This window comes from Onychostruthus taczanowskii, unplaced genomic scaffold, assembly GCF_017590055.1.
Source record: "Onychostruthus taczanowskii isolate IOZ18803 unplaced genomic scaffold, ASM1759005v1 scaffold32, whole genome shotgun sequence".
Classification (NCBI taxonomy): Eukaryota; Metazoa; Chordata; class Aves; order Passeriformes; family Passeridae; genus Onychostruthus; species Onychostruthus taczanowskii.
The window spans coordinates 8,640,086-8,655,579 of NW_024500572.1; the positions used below are offsets into that span (position 1 = coordinate 8,640,086).

Genomic DNA, 15,494 nt, shown 5'->3' on the forward strand with positions numbered 1-15,494 from the left:
TCTGTGATTCCCAGGCCAGGCTCTCTGGCCCTGTTGAAGGTTTGTTAAGGGTAAAACTCTGGCTGGGAATTTGCCAAGTTGCAGGCAGCGGGGGAGGATGGGAGCCCTGGAGCGGCCAGGGCCACTGATCTATAATTAATCAGGCTTTTTTCTTGACAGTTGTTGCTTATGGAAAAGATTTAGAAAAATCTTTTAATCAATAATTAGTGAAGCTTCATGCCCCCTGAGCAAGAGATGTGCCTGTGCCCTGCCCACACAGACCTGAGCTGAAGCGAGACCTCAGCTCATGCCCCAGATTGAGCCCTTGAAAGCTGGGGCTGGTGTCCTGTGACCAAGGAATTGGCTTTACTCAGGAAATGTCAAGGTGAATCTCAGGACCTGAGGAAAGCATTGCCCTGCCACCCTCCCGCAGTGCCCCTCCCCAGAAATGTGGCATTTCTCAGGGTAAAACCTGGCAGCACAGCTGGCATGGGGGCCCTGTGTTACTGTCATTCACTGCAGCCTCAACCACTACTAAGGTGATTCAACAACTGCTGGAACTGGTAATTACTGAGGCTTGATCTTTGCAGCAGAAAAGAAGTGAACATCCTCCCTGGCAGCAGGTCTTGGTCTTTGAGGCATTTCTGGCCGGCAGAGTCTCAGGCAGCAGCTCTCCTGGCAGCACCACAAGGCTGGGGAGGAGATGCCAAAGGCAGGGGTTTGCCAGAGAATAACCTTGCTTGAGCAAGGAAGGGGATCAGTGGCAGTGTGGAGGAGCTGCTGCCATCTCGGGGCTCACATTCCCAGCAGTGAGCTGGAATGGATGGATGCATGCATGGATGTGGCTGTGCTGCAGGGACCCTCATCTTCAGCACCACCTGCCATAGCCCAGTAGCCTCCCAGGAGCTGGCCCTGCACCTCTGCCACGGTGGGCCCTCTCTGCTCAGGAAACTCTGTTAAAGAAGCTTATCTTGAAACACGGTGGGACAGATCTCTCCATCACCTGCCCTTCCTTCTTTTCCCTGGCTCCGATGCAGGCTGAGCATCCTGCTGCTGGCTCCTTCCTTGAGGCCAGCAGCAGCCCGGGGGTCTGGCCTGCACATGAGTTTGCTCTGTAACAATGGGATTTGGGATTTCCTGAGAAAACCATGAGCTTGTCATCCTGCATATGGGAAGGGAGATTGTGACTGACCCCCTGAGCAGGGTGATGGGAAGTGGGGCTTGCCCTGTGCATGGGGCTGTTCCATGGCAAGGCCTCCTGTACCCTGCTGAGGAGGATAAAGCAAGATTAAAGCAAATGAAGCTGTTTTGGAGCATGAGGTGCCTTTTGGCAGCTCAGGCGGGCTCAGGGCCTGCTGCCAGCTCCCTGACAAAAAGCAAGAGAGAAGGGGCACTGTGCTCTCATATCAGTATAGGCTGGGTCATGAGGGAATTGACAACAGTCCTGCTACAAAATATTTGGGGCAATTAGTGGATAATGACCTGGCAATGTGCACCTGCACCCCAAAAAGCCAAAATATCCTGGGCTGCATCAAAAGCAGTGAGGGCAGGGGTTTGAGGGAGGGGATTCTCCCCCTGTACTCTGCTCTGGTGAGGCCCCACCTGCAGTGCTGTGTCCAGCGCTGGATCCCACATCATAAAAAGGACATGGACCCGTTTGGGTTAGTCTAGAGGAGGCCACAAAGATCTCAGAGCACTGGAGCACCTCTGCTATGAGGGAAAGATAGGAGAGTTGGGGCTGTTCAGCCTGGAGAGGAGAAGGCTCTGGCAAGACCTTACAGCAGCCTTTCAGTACTTGAAGGGGGCTTATAGGGCCTTTTAGCAGGCCCTGATGCAATTGGACAAGAGAGAATGTTTCTTAGCTAAAGAAAGGTCAATTTAGGCTAGGTAAAATTAAGAAATTTTTTACTGTGAGAGTGGTGAGGTGTTGAAACAGGTAGCTGAGGGAAGCTGTGGATGTCCCATCCCTGGAAAGATTCAAGATCAAGCTGAAAGGGACTCTGAGCAACCTGATCTAGTTAATATCCCTGTTCATTCCAGGAAGCTTGGACTGATGACTTTTAAAGGTCCCTTCCAACACAACCCAACCCCATTCTAGGGTTCTATGATTCTGTGTCCCCAGAAGACACTTGCAGGGACATGTGGCAACCCAAAGCCTGGAGCAAGGTGTTCCACTAGCACAGCCTGGGCAGGGGAATTTGCTGGGGCCATCCCCCCTTTCCCAAGAGGCTGGTGAGGGACATCTCCCCCAGAACTGCACACAGCATGGCTGGGTGTTCCCAGACCCTGTCCTGGAGTGGCTCCTGGCTGCCAGGGGGTGACAACAGCAGAGCGCTGGTGCTTTCAGCACAGCATTGGCTTCCATGGGCATTGCCTTCCATGGGCAGGGCTGCAGGGAAACTTCCCCAGGGTTCTGCTGGGGATGGGGACAGGGCATGTGACACACCGGAGTCCCAGCTGTTGTGGCACGGGGTGTGATGGACAGGCTGGTGCTTGTGCTTAACTGGCTACACTGGGACCCCAGCTCCGGGAAGCAAGGGGGTGACAATGAAATGGGGACTGAGCCAGGCCTGGGGGCAAAGGGACATGGCTGGCTGTGCCTCCACCACTGGCCACATGTGCCTGCAAGGCAGCTGGCACCCAGAGGAACACGAACAAGGGTTGAGGATGGCACAGCCAGGGCCGTGTGTTCAATGAGTGCATGGGGGCTTAGTGCAGGCTGTGCCCCAGGCTGCTCATTCCCTGTCTTGACAGTGCCAGGGGGTTTCATTGGGGTCCTCAGGGTCCAGCAAAATCTTGGCAGAGCCCCTGCAATATGAGTGTGTGTGCACACATGTAAGTGTTCCCACCCCACCCTCCCTGCTGGTGCCACGGGGCTGATGCCAGGCCGAGCCGGGAGCGGCGCATTGGAAGGACACAGAGACAGGGATGCTGAGCCAGCGCTAGTTCAGTGTCGGTGTTTATTTGTGTGACACTCACAGTGGGGGACAGGAGCAGGGGACAGGCAGAGACATCTGCGGCAGGGGAGCCGCTGTTCCCAGAAGTGGGGAGGAGGGAGGGAGGGAGCCAGCAAAGGCCGGCGGGGCAGGTTAGTAGCACTCGGATCTGCTCACGGTCTTCTCCACGTTTCCAGCCACGTGCCTGACCTTGCACGAGACAGAATTGTATCTCTGCCACTTGGTGGCCTCCATCGACAGGTAACTGCTGGCCATGTACTGGTTGTTGCTCTGCTGCTGGGGCTGGCTGGTCGTCACGCCACTGGTGATGGTGTTGCCATCAGCCACCCATTCCACCGTCACACTGCGTGGGTAGAAGTTCTCCATCAGGCACACCAGGGTGGCTTTGCCCTGTGACTCTATCTCCTCGGAGGATGGCGGGAAGAGGTGGACAGTGGGAGCGACCTCGGTCTGGCCTGCGAGGGACAAGAATGGTACAGGGTCAGAGAGGGTCCTGTCCCCCAGCCTGCCCTGCTGACACTACCCAGAAACTCCCCAATTTCCCCACAGCCAGAGCTTATCACTCATAACCGTAATGTATTTAAATTTGGGATATATATATATATATATATATATGCATATATGTGTGTCAATACACATATATCTCATATATGCTTGTATATATGTTTTATATACACTATATGCACATATATGTGCATATATGTATTACATATGATAGATATATACAGCTAATATATATAATATATATAAAGTGTACAATATACATAGATAGGTAGTCCATATCATATGAATAGATGTATAGTTATATAAAATGCATTTAACATGAATATTTATACATTTCTGTATCTCATATATATAAAAAAAGATTTATTTTATATGTATATATATGTGTATATATATATATATATATATAAAATTGAATCTTAATTTTTTTTTGCCATAAAGCCATTTCTTTCCTTTTGCAAGGCATTTTTCTTAAAAAAACCAAAATTTCAACCATCCTGTTTTCTGCCCAGTTCTGCTTTCAGACATTTTTGTCTCTGAAAAACTACTACTAAAAATCACCCAAAGGAAGATGGAAAAAAATACGTTTCTGGTGTGGTTCTGCTGCCTTCTACAATGTGCAGTGTTTCTATTTCTATCTTCACCTCTATTTCTATCTCTATCTGCATTTGAAAACCAAGACTACTCCATCATTAAATACTTTTTGATGAAGAAATGGCCAAAGAACATTTTTCTTGATCTTAGCCCTGAGTAATTTGGTTCAAATTGGTATTTTTCACCAAATTCTTTAAAAAATTACAGAGAAAGACAGAAAAACGACATTTCCGGCAGCATTTTCAGCCCAATAATCTCCATTTTTGACATGTCTTACCTGGACAATGGGCTCTTTAAGATACTCCTGGAATCTTTTGTCTAAGATTCCAGGGACGTTTTAACACGAAGTCAGGATGACTGTGGGCTGCTCAGAGCCGAGGACAGGCTGTCCTTTCACAGCACCTGCACCCCTGGCCATGGGACCCCGCAGAAGAGCCCCTGCCCCTCACCAGGGGTGACAGACTTAGTCCTCAGGACTAAGAGTTGAGGACTTAGACTTTAGACTGACAAATTTCTTTGACAAAGACAAAAATCACATATTTTAGGGACCTAAACTTGAGTTTCCTTCCCCCTGAGACCTCAGACACATTTTCTGGACAAAATTTTAAGACTTTTCGATTAAGGAAATACGCCCCGATTCTCCGCGGCGCGCACAGAGCCGTCGGAGTCCGCAGGGACGAGACAGAGCCCCCAAGGCCGGGCTTAGTGCCTGGCCCCAAACGGGCGGCAGAGCCCAGCCTGGCGCCAAGTCCGAGAAAAAACCCCAAATCACCAAAAATCGACAAAATGTCAAAATTCCGTGGTGGGAAAGGAAAGACCGAGGGGAAGTCGGCGACTCACCTGCGACGGTCAACGTCGTCCCGGCCCCGAATACACCACACAGTGACACAGGGCCATACTAAAACCTCCTGCCTCATGGCAGAGCAGTCCTGGACCCCATGGATGTGGGAGGATGGAGAGGATGGTCTGGAAATATCCCAGTGGTGCAGTGGAATGAAGGTGATGGGATGGAGATGGCACGGTGGACACAGCAGGATGAAGGCGTGGGTGCAACTGTACCTGTGGAGTTTTGGTCCTGGCTGGGCTCTTCAGTGCAGCTCCCACCACCAGCAATGGAGCTAATAGCTGTAGGTCTCTGCAGACAACTTATTTGTATTAATATTTACCCTAAATATATGGAAAGGCAAGAGGTGGAGATGCCTACACAGAGCTGAGATAGCCAAGGAAGGGGTGAGCCAGAATGGGTTTCAGCTAAAACCAATTAACTTCAAATTTCCCTGTAAAGTCTTGGCTGCTTCTTTGAAAAATGTTTTACAGTGTGGTGCCAATCCCACAGATTGGCAGATTCAGTGCTCAGCTTGGACCACTGAATGCCAACAGCACCAACGTAAATTGAACCCACAGATTTTCAAATTATGTGGTTTGTGCAAGTGGTTCTAGAAAGAAGCAGTCAGTGAACTTCCTGAGTCACAGGAACTCTATAAATAGTTCATTGTAAAACAGGTAACACTTCGAAGATTTTGTGGTTCGAAACACTTTCTCTTTCAGATGTTTGCTTTGCTTCTGAGAAGGTTTATGCTTTTGTGCAAAGTCTGAAACTATCCAAAAAAGAAAAAAACATGACTGAAATTGTATATGCAAAGCATTTAGCTGAAGCCACTGCCCTCTATTGTGGATAATCATTTTCTGAGCATTTCTCAGGCTTCAATGGAGTTTCGGTTTCATTTTGTGGGAGGACAAGAGGGGGGCAGTTTTCAGCTCTTCAGTCCTGCTCTCCTTGGAGAGAGGCATGGAGGAGGACAGAGACTGTGCTGGATGCAGCAGGGTGCTGCTGAAGGAGCTTTTGGCATTGCCATCGGAGCAGGAGATCTTGAAAGTCTCTCCCAGGCTGGCTGACACCTCGGATGGCTGACTCACACGTCGGATGGCTGACTCAGATTCTGCCTGGACCAGGGAATGTAGAGAGGGAGAGGGGAGAAGAGTGGTGTCAGTCTGTGCCCCAGGACAGTCCTCTCTGACACAGGACAGGGCTCCTGTGCCAAAAAGTCCTGAGGGAATGGAGGGATTAGTGTTTCAGACAAAGCCCAAGGCCTGAGCTCAAGGCCAGGACACCATGAAGAGACCTGGCAGAGCAAGAGGACGTGGCTGGCAGCAGAATGAGATGGTGGGGATGAGGACATGGCAATGCCAGGCACTGCAGAGCCCCAGGGCCTCCTTGTGCACAGCATGAGGCAAGCAGGAGGCCATGCAGAGCCAGTGGTCATGGAGGGGGCACATGAAGTTGCATCAAGCCCACAGGCCTGCTCAGCCCTGTGAGATGGGACAGAGAAACTCCATCTTTGACTCCTTTGTTTCCATAGGTCTATGCTCACTGTGGTAATGGTCCAGAGGCTTCTGGCACAGCTGGGCTGGGAGGCATCAGCAGGACCCTGGGCACCAGCCAGGGAGACCAGGAGAATCTTGGCTCTGGAGCGCAGAGCTGGATGATATCCCAGGCCTGCAAGTGTTATACAGGCACTTGGACAATGCCCTACATTTTTGTCATCCCTGAAGGGATGTGCAGGCCATGCAGTTGAACTGTGTGATCATTGAAGGCCTCTTCCATCTGAAATGGTCTGTTCAGTTCTATCCTATCTGTTCTCATCCACAAATGACAAGGAGAGGGCTGTAAGGATGGAGCTGTGTCAGTGGAAACAGCCACATTCATCACAGGGCAGAAAAAGGCAGGGCTGTGCCAGGGACCTGTCTCACCAAACAGGGACAGCAGAGTCTCCTAAAAGGCCCTTGCCATGGCAGGAAGACTTTGTATCCCATCCCCATTGCTCTGTTTCACCATGAGAACATCATCACTGCCATTTTGGTAGCTACCACATTAACAGAACAGCCTTGTCCTGGGCTTGGACCCCAGAGATGGTTACTGTGCTCATGGAGCCAGGCTGGCATCTGGAGAAACCCAAAGGCATGTCTGGGGTCCCAAGTCATTGTAGTAGATCCCAATGACACGGGCACAGCCAGGAAACTTAGGTTGATACCAGTCACAGCTGCTGCCATCCCTGGAGCAGATGACTTTGATGGTTTGTCCCACAATGCTGACACCGAGCATTGTGTCAGCTGACAGAGCACTGCCTGGATCAGGGAACATGGAGAGGGAAAGGAGGGAGAAAAGAAGATGCGGATCAGCCAGTCACCTGGAGCATGGCCCTCTCTGGTCAGGGGAACAGTGGAAGGACAAATCTGCCTGGGAGACCCTGGGCCATGACAGGGTTGCTGGGAGGTCATAACTTCCTCAAATGACAGAGGATGGGCACAGTCTTGGGGCTCCAAGGGTAAGCTGAGGCAGGAGGTTTTTGTACCACTTCCCCATTGCTCTGTGTCATGGTGCAGTAGTACTGCTGCTGTCATAGCTACCACAGAAATAGACAGCCTCGTCCTCGGCTTGGACCCCAGTGATGGTTAACGTGCCAGTGGAGCCGGACTTGGATCCGGAGAATCGCGAAGGGATGTCCGAGGGTCTCTTGTCATTGTAGTAGATCACAGTGACAGGGGCAGTGCCAGGGACCTTCTGCTGGTACCAGCCATAGCTGTAGCTGCTACCAGAGCAGGTGATCCTGACGGTGTCGCCGACCTTGGCTGACATCTCGGGTGGCTGAGTCAGCGCTGCCTGGACCAGGGAACCTGGAGAGGAAGAGAAGAGAGGGGAGAAGAAGGGGGTCAGTCAGTGTCCCCAGAGCACAGGCCTGCCTGGGCAGCAGGATGGGATCCCTGTGCCCAAAGGCCCCATCCTGGCTCGCAAGTTGGCCATGGCACCTGTGCTGTGGGCGAGCACCACGAAGAGAAGAGGAGCCCAGGCCATGGTTCAGTCCCACCGGCTCAGCGTCCCCAGAATGACGGGGCTGTGCCGTGGACCCTGACTCCTTTTTAAGCCCCCGCCCGCCCAGGACACGTCCCCTCCATGCAAATCCGACCCTGCGGTCATGGCCGGATCCTTCCCGCGCCTCTCTCTGCACATCCCTCCCTGCTCCACACCCAGCCCCACCACCCCAGATGTAGCAGAGCTTGTCCTCAGACACAAAGCAGAGACACCCCCCAGCTCTGAGCCTGAAACCCACAGCATTGACCCCCCTGTCCTCACACCAGGCTGAGTGGCGGCAGTGCCTAAGGAAGGGGGAGCTGGGCGCTGTGGCATGGGCATACAGGAGTACCTGCAGCTCTCAGTGATGGGACTGGAACAATGCCAAGCTCCACCATCCCCCAAATAATTTTTGGCATTTTTGCTCCCATGGGTGTTCCAGGCCTGTAAAGTACCCCCTTGCTCTCCTGCTTTTGTGCCCTGGCTCTTCCTCTGACAGCTGAGATCCATCACTCAAGACCAAGACCTTTGGTCTTCCCAGGCATTCACACCCCAGAACAATGGGAGCAGGCCAACACTGAGCCAGGTCCAGCAATGCCTCCCCATTAGCTGATCATGAGCCCAGTGTGCTAGTGCTCAGCAGCCAGAGCTGGGACAGCTCCTGGTCAGTCCTGCTCCAACTCAGGGCACAGGGATCATGGCTGTCTTTGGCAGTCCCAACCCAGACAAAGAGTGGCTGCATCCCAGGAAATTCCCTCTCCCCCAGGACCCTCCCTGTCCCTGACCATGCTGTCCCTAGGGTGCCAAGGGCACCAGGAGCCTGGCTGGCATGGGCAGGGCAGGGCTGCAGGGCTATCTCCCTGTGAGTGATATGGAGGGGTCCTGCTGGAGCACAGCACGTGTCCCATAGCAGGAATTGCCACAGTCACAGATGCTGCTCCATGTTGTGCCTGGGCAGCTTCAGGCAGCACCCGAGGGCACCCCACTGGGGCAACAGTGGCCTCTGTCTCCCTTTTCCTGTTCTGGGAGTTACCATGGCCCTGATCACCACTGGTGTCCCAGACAGAAGACTGAGAGCCTCCTCCTGCTTCTCCTCCTCCTCTGCTTGGACCCAGCCATGGGTAAATGTGGCCAAGGTGTTTCCAAGTGCTACATACCCCCTCCCAAAGTGCCAGGGACTGGGCAGGGACATGGGGCTTTGAGGGAGTGCCAGGCTGAGAAACCAGGCACAGCCACATTCAGTGCAGGGCAGCAAGGGCAGGGCCATGGTGGGTCCTGACCCCCATCAAGCAGGCACAGCAGAGACTCCTGAGTGATATTTGCAATAGCAGGAGGTTTTTGCATCACTTCCCCAACTACTGCACGCCACAGTGGAAGCATCACTGCTGCTGTCCTCACCACCACAGAAATAGACAGCCTCGTCCTCGGCTTGGACCCCAGTGATGGTTAACGTGTTCGTTGAGCCGGAGGTGGATGCGGAGAATCGCGAAGGGATGTCCGAGGGTCTGTTGTTATTGCTGTAGATCACAGTGACAGGGCCAGTGCCAGGGACCTTCTGCTGGTACCAGCCATAAGCATTGTTGCTGCCCCTGCAGCAGTTCAAGGTGTTTTGCTGCAGACACATGGACACTGGGGACAGCTAAGCCAGAGCCATGTGAGAGCCATGGGCTGTGGCACAAGCTCTCCATGCCCAGCAAGAGCATCCAAGGCTCCTGGCAAATGCCCACATGCCCAGTCCTGAGCTGCCAGGGCAGCTGCAATGCTGCCAGGCCCTGGGCAAGACTCTGACTGTGAAGCAGGTATGTAGCAAAGGCGTTCTTGGGCAGCTCCACCGGCTGCAGCTCCTAACATTGTCCTAGACTCCTCTGCCCCTTACATGGGTATTGGGCAGTGAGGATGAGCCCAGGTCAGGGCTTCTGCAGCACCAGCACCCAGCCACTGGGAACATAGCCATAGAATCATGGAATGGTTTGAGTTGGAAGGGACATTAAATACCATCAACACTCATGCCTTGGGCAGGGACACTTTCACTAGACCAGGTTGCTCAAAGCTTCATCCAACCTTGCCTTGAACACTTCCAGGGATGGGTCATCCACAACTTCTCTGGGAAACCATCTCCAGTGCCACATCATGCTCAGAGTCACAGCCCTGAGACATGGAAAGGGAATGGAATGGAATGGAATGGAATGGAATGGAATGGAATGGAATGGAAAGGGAATGGAAAATTCCCAAAGCTGGAGAGGTGGTCATGCCTGGTGGAGTGGAATGAGGCACAAAACCCAGCCTTTTTGACACTCAAGATCTCGCTTGCCTGTGGGACAGTGTCACCATGAGATCAGCACTGCTGCTGTTGAAGCTGCCACAGCAGCAGACAGACTTGCCCTCAGCTTGAACACCAGTGACCCTCTGGAGCCAGACACACAACCAGAGAATCACAAAGGAATGTCCGAGGGTCTTACGTTATACCAGTAGATCACAGTGACAGGGGCAGTGCCAGGGACCTTCTGCTGGTACCAGCCATACTCATTGTTGCTCCCAGAGCATATCACCCAGACAGTTTGTCCCAGGTTAGCTGGCATCAAGGATGACAGACTGTACCAGGGAGCCTGGAGAGGGAGAGGTGAAAGGCAATAAGATTAGGTGAGCCATTGCCCTGTTTGCACATCCCCACCCAGGCAGTATGACAGCCTCCTGTGCCCATGGTCCTCATGCCACAGTGGGACAAACAGCCTCAAGACAGAGAGGAAGATTAGAGGTCCATGGCCCTGGAAGGAGAGCTGGCAGCAGCAGAGCAGTAGAACATCACCCTCTGAGGAAAAGGGACATGGTCATGGCTACAGAAACATGGGGGAATCAGGGCCCAGCCTGGCCCAGGGCAATGCAGAAGAAGCAGCTTCAGCAGTAGCAACTGCAGCAGCAGGAGGGAGCAGCCTGAAGCAAAAGGCAACAGGGCTGGAGATGAGGCAGTGGAATTCCTATTATGGGGACAGGGGAAAGAGTCCCCTCCTATGGGGACTTGTCATGAACATTCATGTCCTTAGGCAGGGGACAGGAACCTGCCTCAACTCCACTATCACAGCTTTGTTTGTCCATGAGAAAAAATGGCTCAAAACCTTCCTCTCCTGACACTGGCTTCTGTGTCTCACTTCCCCATTACTCATCATCAGTACTGCTGCTGTCCCAGCCACCACAGAAATAGACAGCCTCGTCCTCGGCTTGGACCCCAGTGATGGTTAACGTGCCCGTGGAGCTGGACCAGGATCCGGAGAATCGCGAAGGGATGTATGAGGGTCTGTTGTTGCTGCCATAGATCAGAGTAACAGGGCCCAAGGCACCCCAGCACAGAGGCAGCAGGAGGAGGACATGGTCATCTCTAGCAAGATGTGATGGGTTGGGGGATAAAGCCACACTGATCTTTGTAGGGACAAAGACAATGACCTTCAAACATGGTGGAGAACAAGAGAACCCCCAGTTCTGTGGGGCAGTGAAAGAAGGACATTTGTAGCCCTTGCTGTACACAGGGGACAGGAACCTACCCCACAGCCAGCCAAAAGGGAGGACGGCTGAAATATTTTCTTTAGTTTTGGAGTCTGGAAATGCTTGGAATTCTCACTTCCTACTTTTTGTTGTCACTATACACCATAGCCACTACCACTGCTGTCATCACCACCACAGAAATAGACAGCCTCGTCCTCGGCTTGGACCCCAGTGATGGTTAACGTAGCTGAGGAGCCGGACTGGGATCCGGAGAATCACGAAGGGATGTCCGAGGGTCTCTTGTTGTTTTCATAGACCACAGTGACAGGGCCAGTGCCAGGGACTTTCTGCTGATACCAGCCATAGTAGCTGCCACCCCCAGAGCAGGTGATCCTGACTGTGTCTCCCACCTTGGCTGACACTGCGGATGGCTGAGTCACTGCTGCTGCCTGGACCAGGGAACCTGGAGAGGGAAAGGAGAGAGGGGAGAAGAGGCAGTCACTTAGTGGCACAGGAGCACAGCCCTCCCCAGGCAGGGGAACAGTAACGGGAGAACTCCACCTTCAGACACGTGGGACACCCTGTGTGCAACCCCCACCCCAGGCACTCCTGTGGGATTGCTATAGCCAGAGCCTGAAACCTCCCCCTGCCCACTGCCCCTCAGGGCACTCCTCATCCCAGGGACTGAGGCTGGACAGCCTGGGGACATGGCCTGCTGTGGACACTCAGCATCTGGGGCAGTTGGAGACATCCCAGCCCATGGACCAACAGGAAGTACATCCAAGCCAGCAGCCAGGGACTGCAAGGCAGGGTGTCCCTAGGCAGTGACAAGCTCTGTGTGGTTATAATGCATGACAAAGTATTGGGGACATCTTCAAAATGCTACGGCCATGAGACAGGATGTGGCATGAGGACAGAACTGCAGACAAGACCTGGTAAAACAAGAGCCAAAATAGCTGCAGGCACAAAGGGTAGGAACTGCCTATGCTCTGAAACTCTTCCTCACAAAGGGAAAGGTTCAGCAATCAAGAGGAGTAAAAAAATTACCCCACCATCACCAAGAGCCTGAGCAACACTGCTGACACCACCACCACAGAAATAGACAGCCTCATCCTCGGCTTGGACCCCAGTGATGGTTAACGTGGCCGTGGAGCCGGACAAGGATCCGGAGAATCGCGAAGGGATGTCCGAGGGTCTGTTGGTGTTATCGTAGATCACAGTGACAGGGGCAGTGCCAGGGACCTTCTGCTGGTACCAGCCATACCAGCTGCTGCTAGCTCCAGAGCAGGTGATCCTGACAGTGTCTCCCACCTTGGCTGACATCGAGGATGGCTGAGTCACTGCTGCTGCCTGGACCAAGGAACATGGAGAGGGAGAGAAGAGAGGGGAGGAGAGGGGGTCAGTCAGTGCCCCAGGAGAACAGACCTGCCTGTGGACCAAGGTTACAGGGAATGCCACAGTCAGAGGAGAATGAACCCAGACACAGTCACGAGCATATTTGAGGAGTAGAGCTCAGGCCAAGGCATCTCAGCAGAGAGTCAGCTCTGGCAGATGAAGGTGGACGTGGTTATCAGTAGCAAGAGGCAGTGAGGTGTGGAACACAGCTACACCATGAGTTTTGTACAGGTGAGGACAATGGTCCCCAGCCACAAAATTCTGTTCTCTGTGACAAAAAATGGTATTCATAGCTATGGTCATGCAGAGGAGACACAAACCTGCCCCAGCCCCACATCCACAACTCTGCTTGGCCGTAAGAAGGACTGAAAATCTATGCTTTTAATTCTTCTGTCTTTATCACTTCACCAGCATAGCTGCTGCTGTCCTGGCCACCACAGAAATAGACAGCCTCATCCTCGGCTTGGACCCCAGTGATGGTTAACGTGGCCGTGGAGCCGGAGGCAGAACCGGAGAATCGCGAAGGGATGTCCGAGGGTCTCTTGTTATCCTGATAGATCACAGTGACAGGGCCAGTGCCAGGAACCTTCTGCTGGTACCAGCCATAATAGTTGCTGCTACCCCCAGAGCAGGTGATGATTTTAGTGTCTTCTCCCACCTTTGACATCTCGGGTGGCTGACTCAGTGATGCTGCCTGGACCAGGGAACCTGGAGAGGGAGAAAAGAGAGGGGAGAAGAAGGAGATCTGTGCGCCCCAGGAACACAGCTTTTCCAGAGCAGCAGGATGTGTCCTGCATACAGAAGCCCTGTCCAGGCACAGTGACTTTGGCCATGGCACCTGAGCTGTAGGTGAACACCGTGAGTAGGGGAGGGCCCCAGGCCATGGTGCAGTCCCAGCAGCTCCATGTCGCCATCCTTGGTTGGGCTGTGCTGTGTACCTTGTCTACTTTTTAAGCCACCACATGTCTGGGTCATGGCTCCTCCATGAAATTTAGACTCCATTCTCAAGACAGGAACCTGCCAGTACATCTTTCCCCAGCTCCCACTCAGCTCCTTCATTAGGGGATTCTTTCCATATCACATTTCAACTGCTGTGGAAAATTGGCCAGATTTATGATGAGTTACACCTGACATGGTGGTGGCCAAATGTCCAGATGGTAGAATAGGGTGTTGGTCCCACCAGTGATCCCTAAAGCCAGGGGCTTCTTGTGCACTATCAATCTACAAAACTATCCCTGTAAGCTGCAGTTGTCAAGCCTCAGTCATTCCTCAGAAACTGCATCCTCCAGCATCCATGGTCAACAACAACCATCCTGCAGGGGACCTCAATCCTGACCAGCACTGCTATCCCAGCCACCACAGAAATAGACAGCCTCGTCCTCGGCTTGGACCCCAGTGATGGTTAACGTGCCCCCAGAGCCAGAGAATCGCGAAGGGATGTCCGAGGGTCTCTTGTCACTGCTATAGATCACAGTGACAGGGCCAGTGCCAGGGACCTTCTGCTGGTACCAGCCATAGCCATAGCTGCTGCTGCCCCCAGAGCAGGAGATCCTGACAGTCTCTTCCATGCTGGCTGGCAGCAAGGATGGCGGCTGAATTAGTGCTGCCTGGACCAGGGAACCTGGAGAGGAAGAGAAGAGAGGGGAGAAGAAGGGGGTCAGTCAGTGTCCCCAGAGCACAGGCCTGCCTAGACAAGATTACAAGGAATGCAACAGTCTTGGACAGAACAGACAGGAACATGGTCACAAGCACATTCCAGAAGCAGAGCCCAGCCCATGGCAAACAGCTGCACAGAAGCAGCTCTGGCAGCATAGGAGCACATGGTCATCAGCATCAAGAGGCTGAGGGGGACACAGCTACACCAAGAGCTGCAAAGAGGGAGAAGAGCCAAAATCTTTCCTCTGCATTTTGAGTCTCTATCACTTTCTCTTTCTCATGGTCACCACACACCATAGCTGCTGCCACTGCTGCTGTCCCAGCTACCACAGAAATAGACAGCCTCGTCCTCGGCTTGGACCCCAGTGATGGTTAACGTGCCAGTGGAGCCGGATCTGGATCCGGAGAATCGCGAAGGGATGTCCGAGGGTCTCTTGTCACTGTAGTAGATCACAGTGACAGAGGCACTGTGGGTGCCACCTATAGCTGTAGCTGCTACCAGAGCAGGTGATCCTGACGGTGTCGCCGACCTTGGCTGATATCTCGGATGGCTGCTGAGTCAGCGCTGCCTGGACCAGGGAACCTGGAGAGGAAGAGAAGAGAGGGGAGAAGAAGGGGGTCAGTCAGTGTCCCCAGAGCACAGGCCTGCCTGGGCAGCAGGATGGGATCCCTGTGCCCAAAGGCCCAGTGCAGGCACAGCGAGTCTGGCCATGGCACCTGTGCTGTGGGCGAGCACTGCGAGGAGCAGAAGGGCCCAGGCCATGGTGCAATCCCACCAGCTCCATGTCCTCACAGTGATGAGGCTGTGCTGTGGGCCTTCACCCACTTTTAAGCCCCTACCTGCCCAAGCACATGGATATGTGGCACCATGCTCTCTAGAGCTCCTGCCCCACTGCTCCCTCCACCCACTGCAGGCACCTCTGTCACTCCAAAAGGCAGCAAGATTGGTCTGGGTTTCCTGGTCCTTCCTCACCATGAGTGCTGAGCTCTGAGATCTGCTGGGGACCACCCTGACCCTGCTCCTGCCCAGTAGGACCATGGCCTTGCTGCACACACTCTGCTTCAACCAAGGGCATTATCCT

The 15,494-nt window shown here is 53.3% G+C and overlaps 1 protein-coding gene across 1 annotated transcript; it reads right to left on the minus strand.

Annotated features, from left to right (window-relative positions):
- Positions 1-2,908: 2,908 nt before the first annotated feature.
- Positions 2,909-15,179, minus strand: LOC121338882 (immunoglobulin lambda-1 light chain-like). Its single transcript, XM_041410224.1, is given in 5 exon segments — positions 2,909-3,391; positions 4,875-4,910; positions 14,707-14,879; positions 14,881-14,995; positions 15,130-15,179. Coding segments are annotated over 5 exon segments (693 nt in total). The 5' UTR covers positions 15,176-15,179; the 3' UTR covers positions 2,909-3,068.
- Between the last annotated feature and the right edge of the window lie 315 nt (positions 15,180-15,494).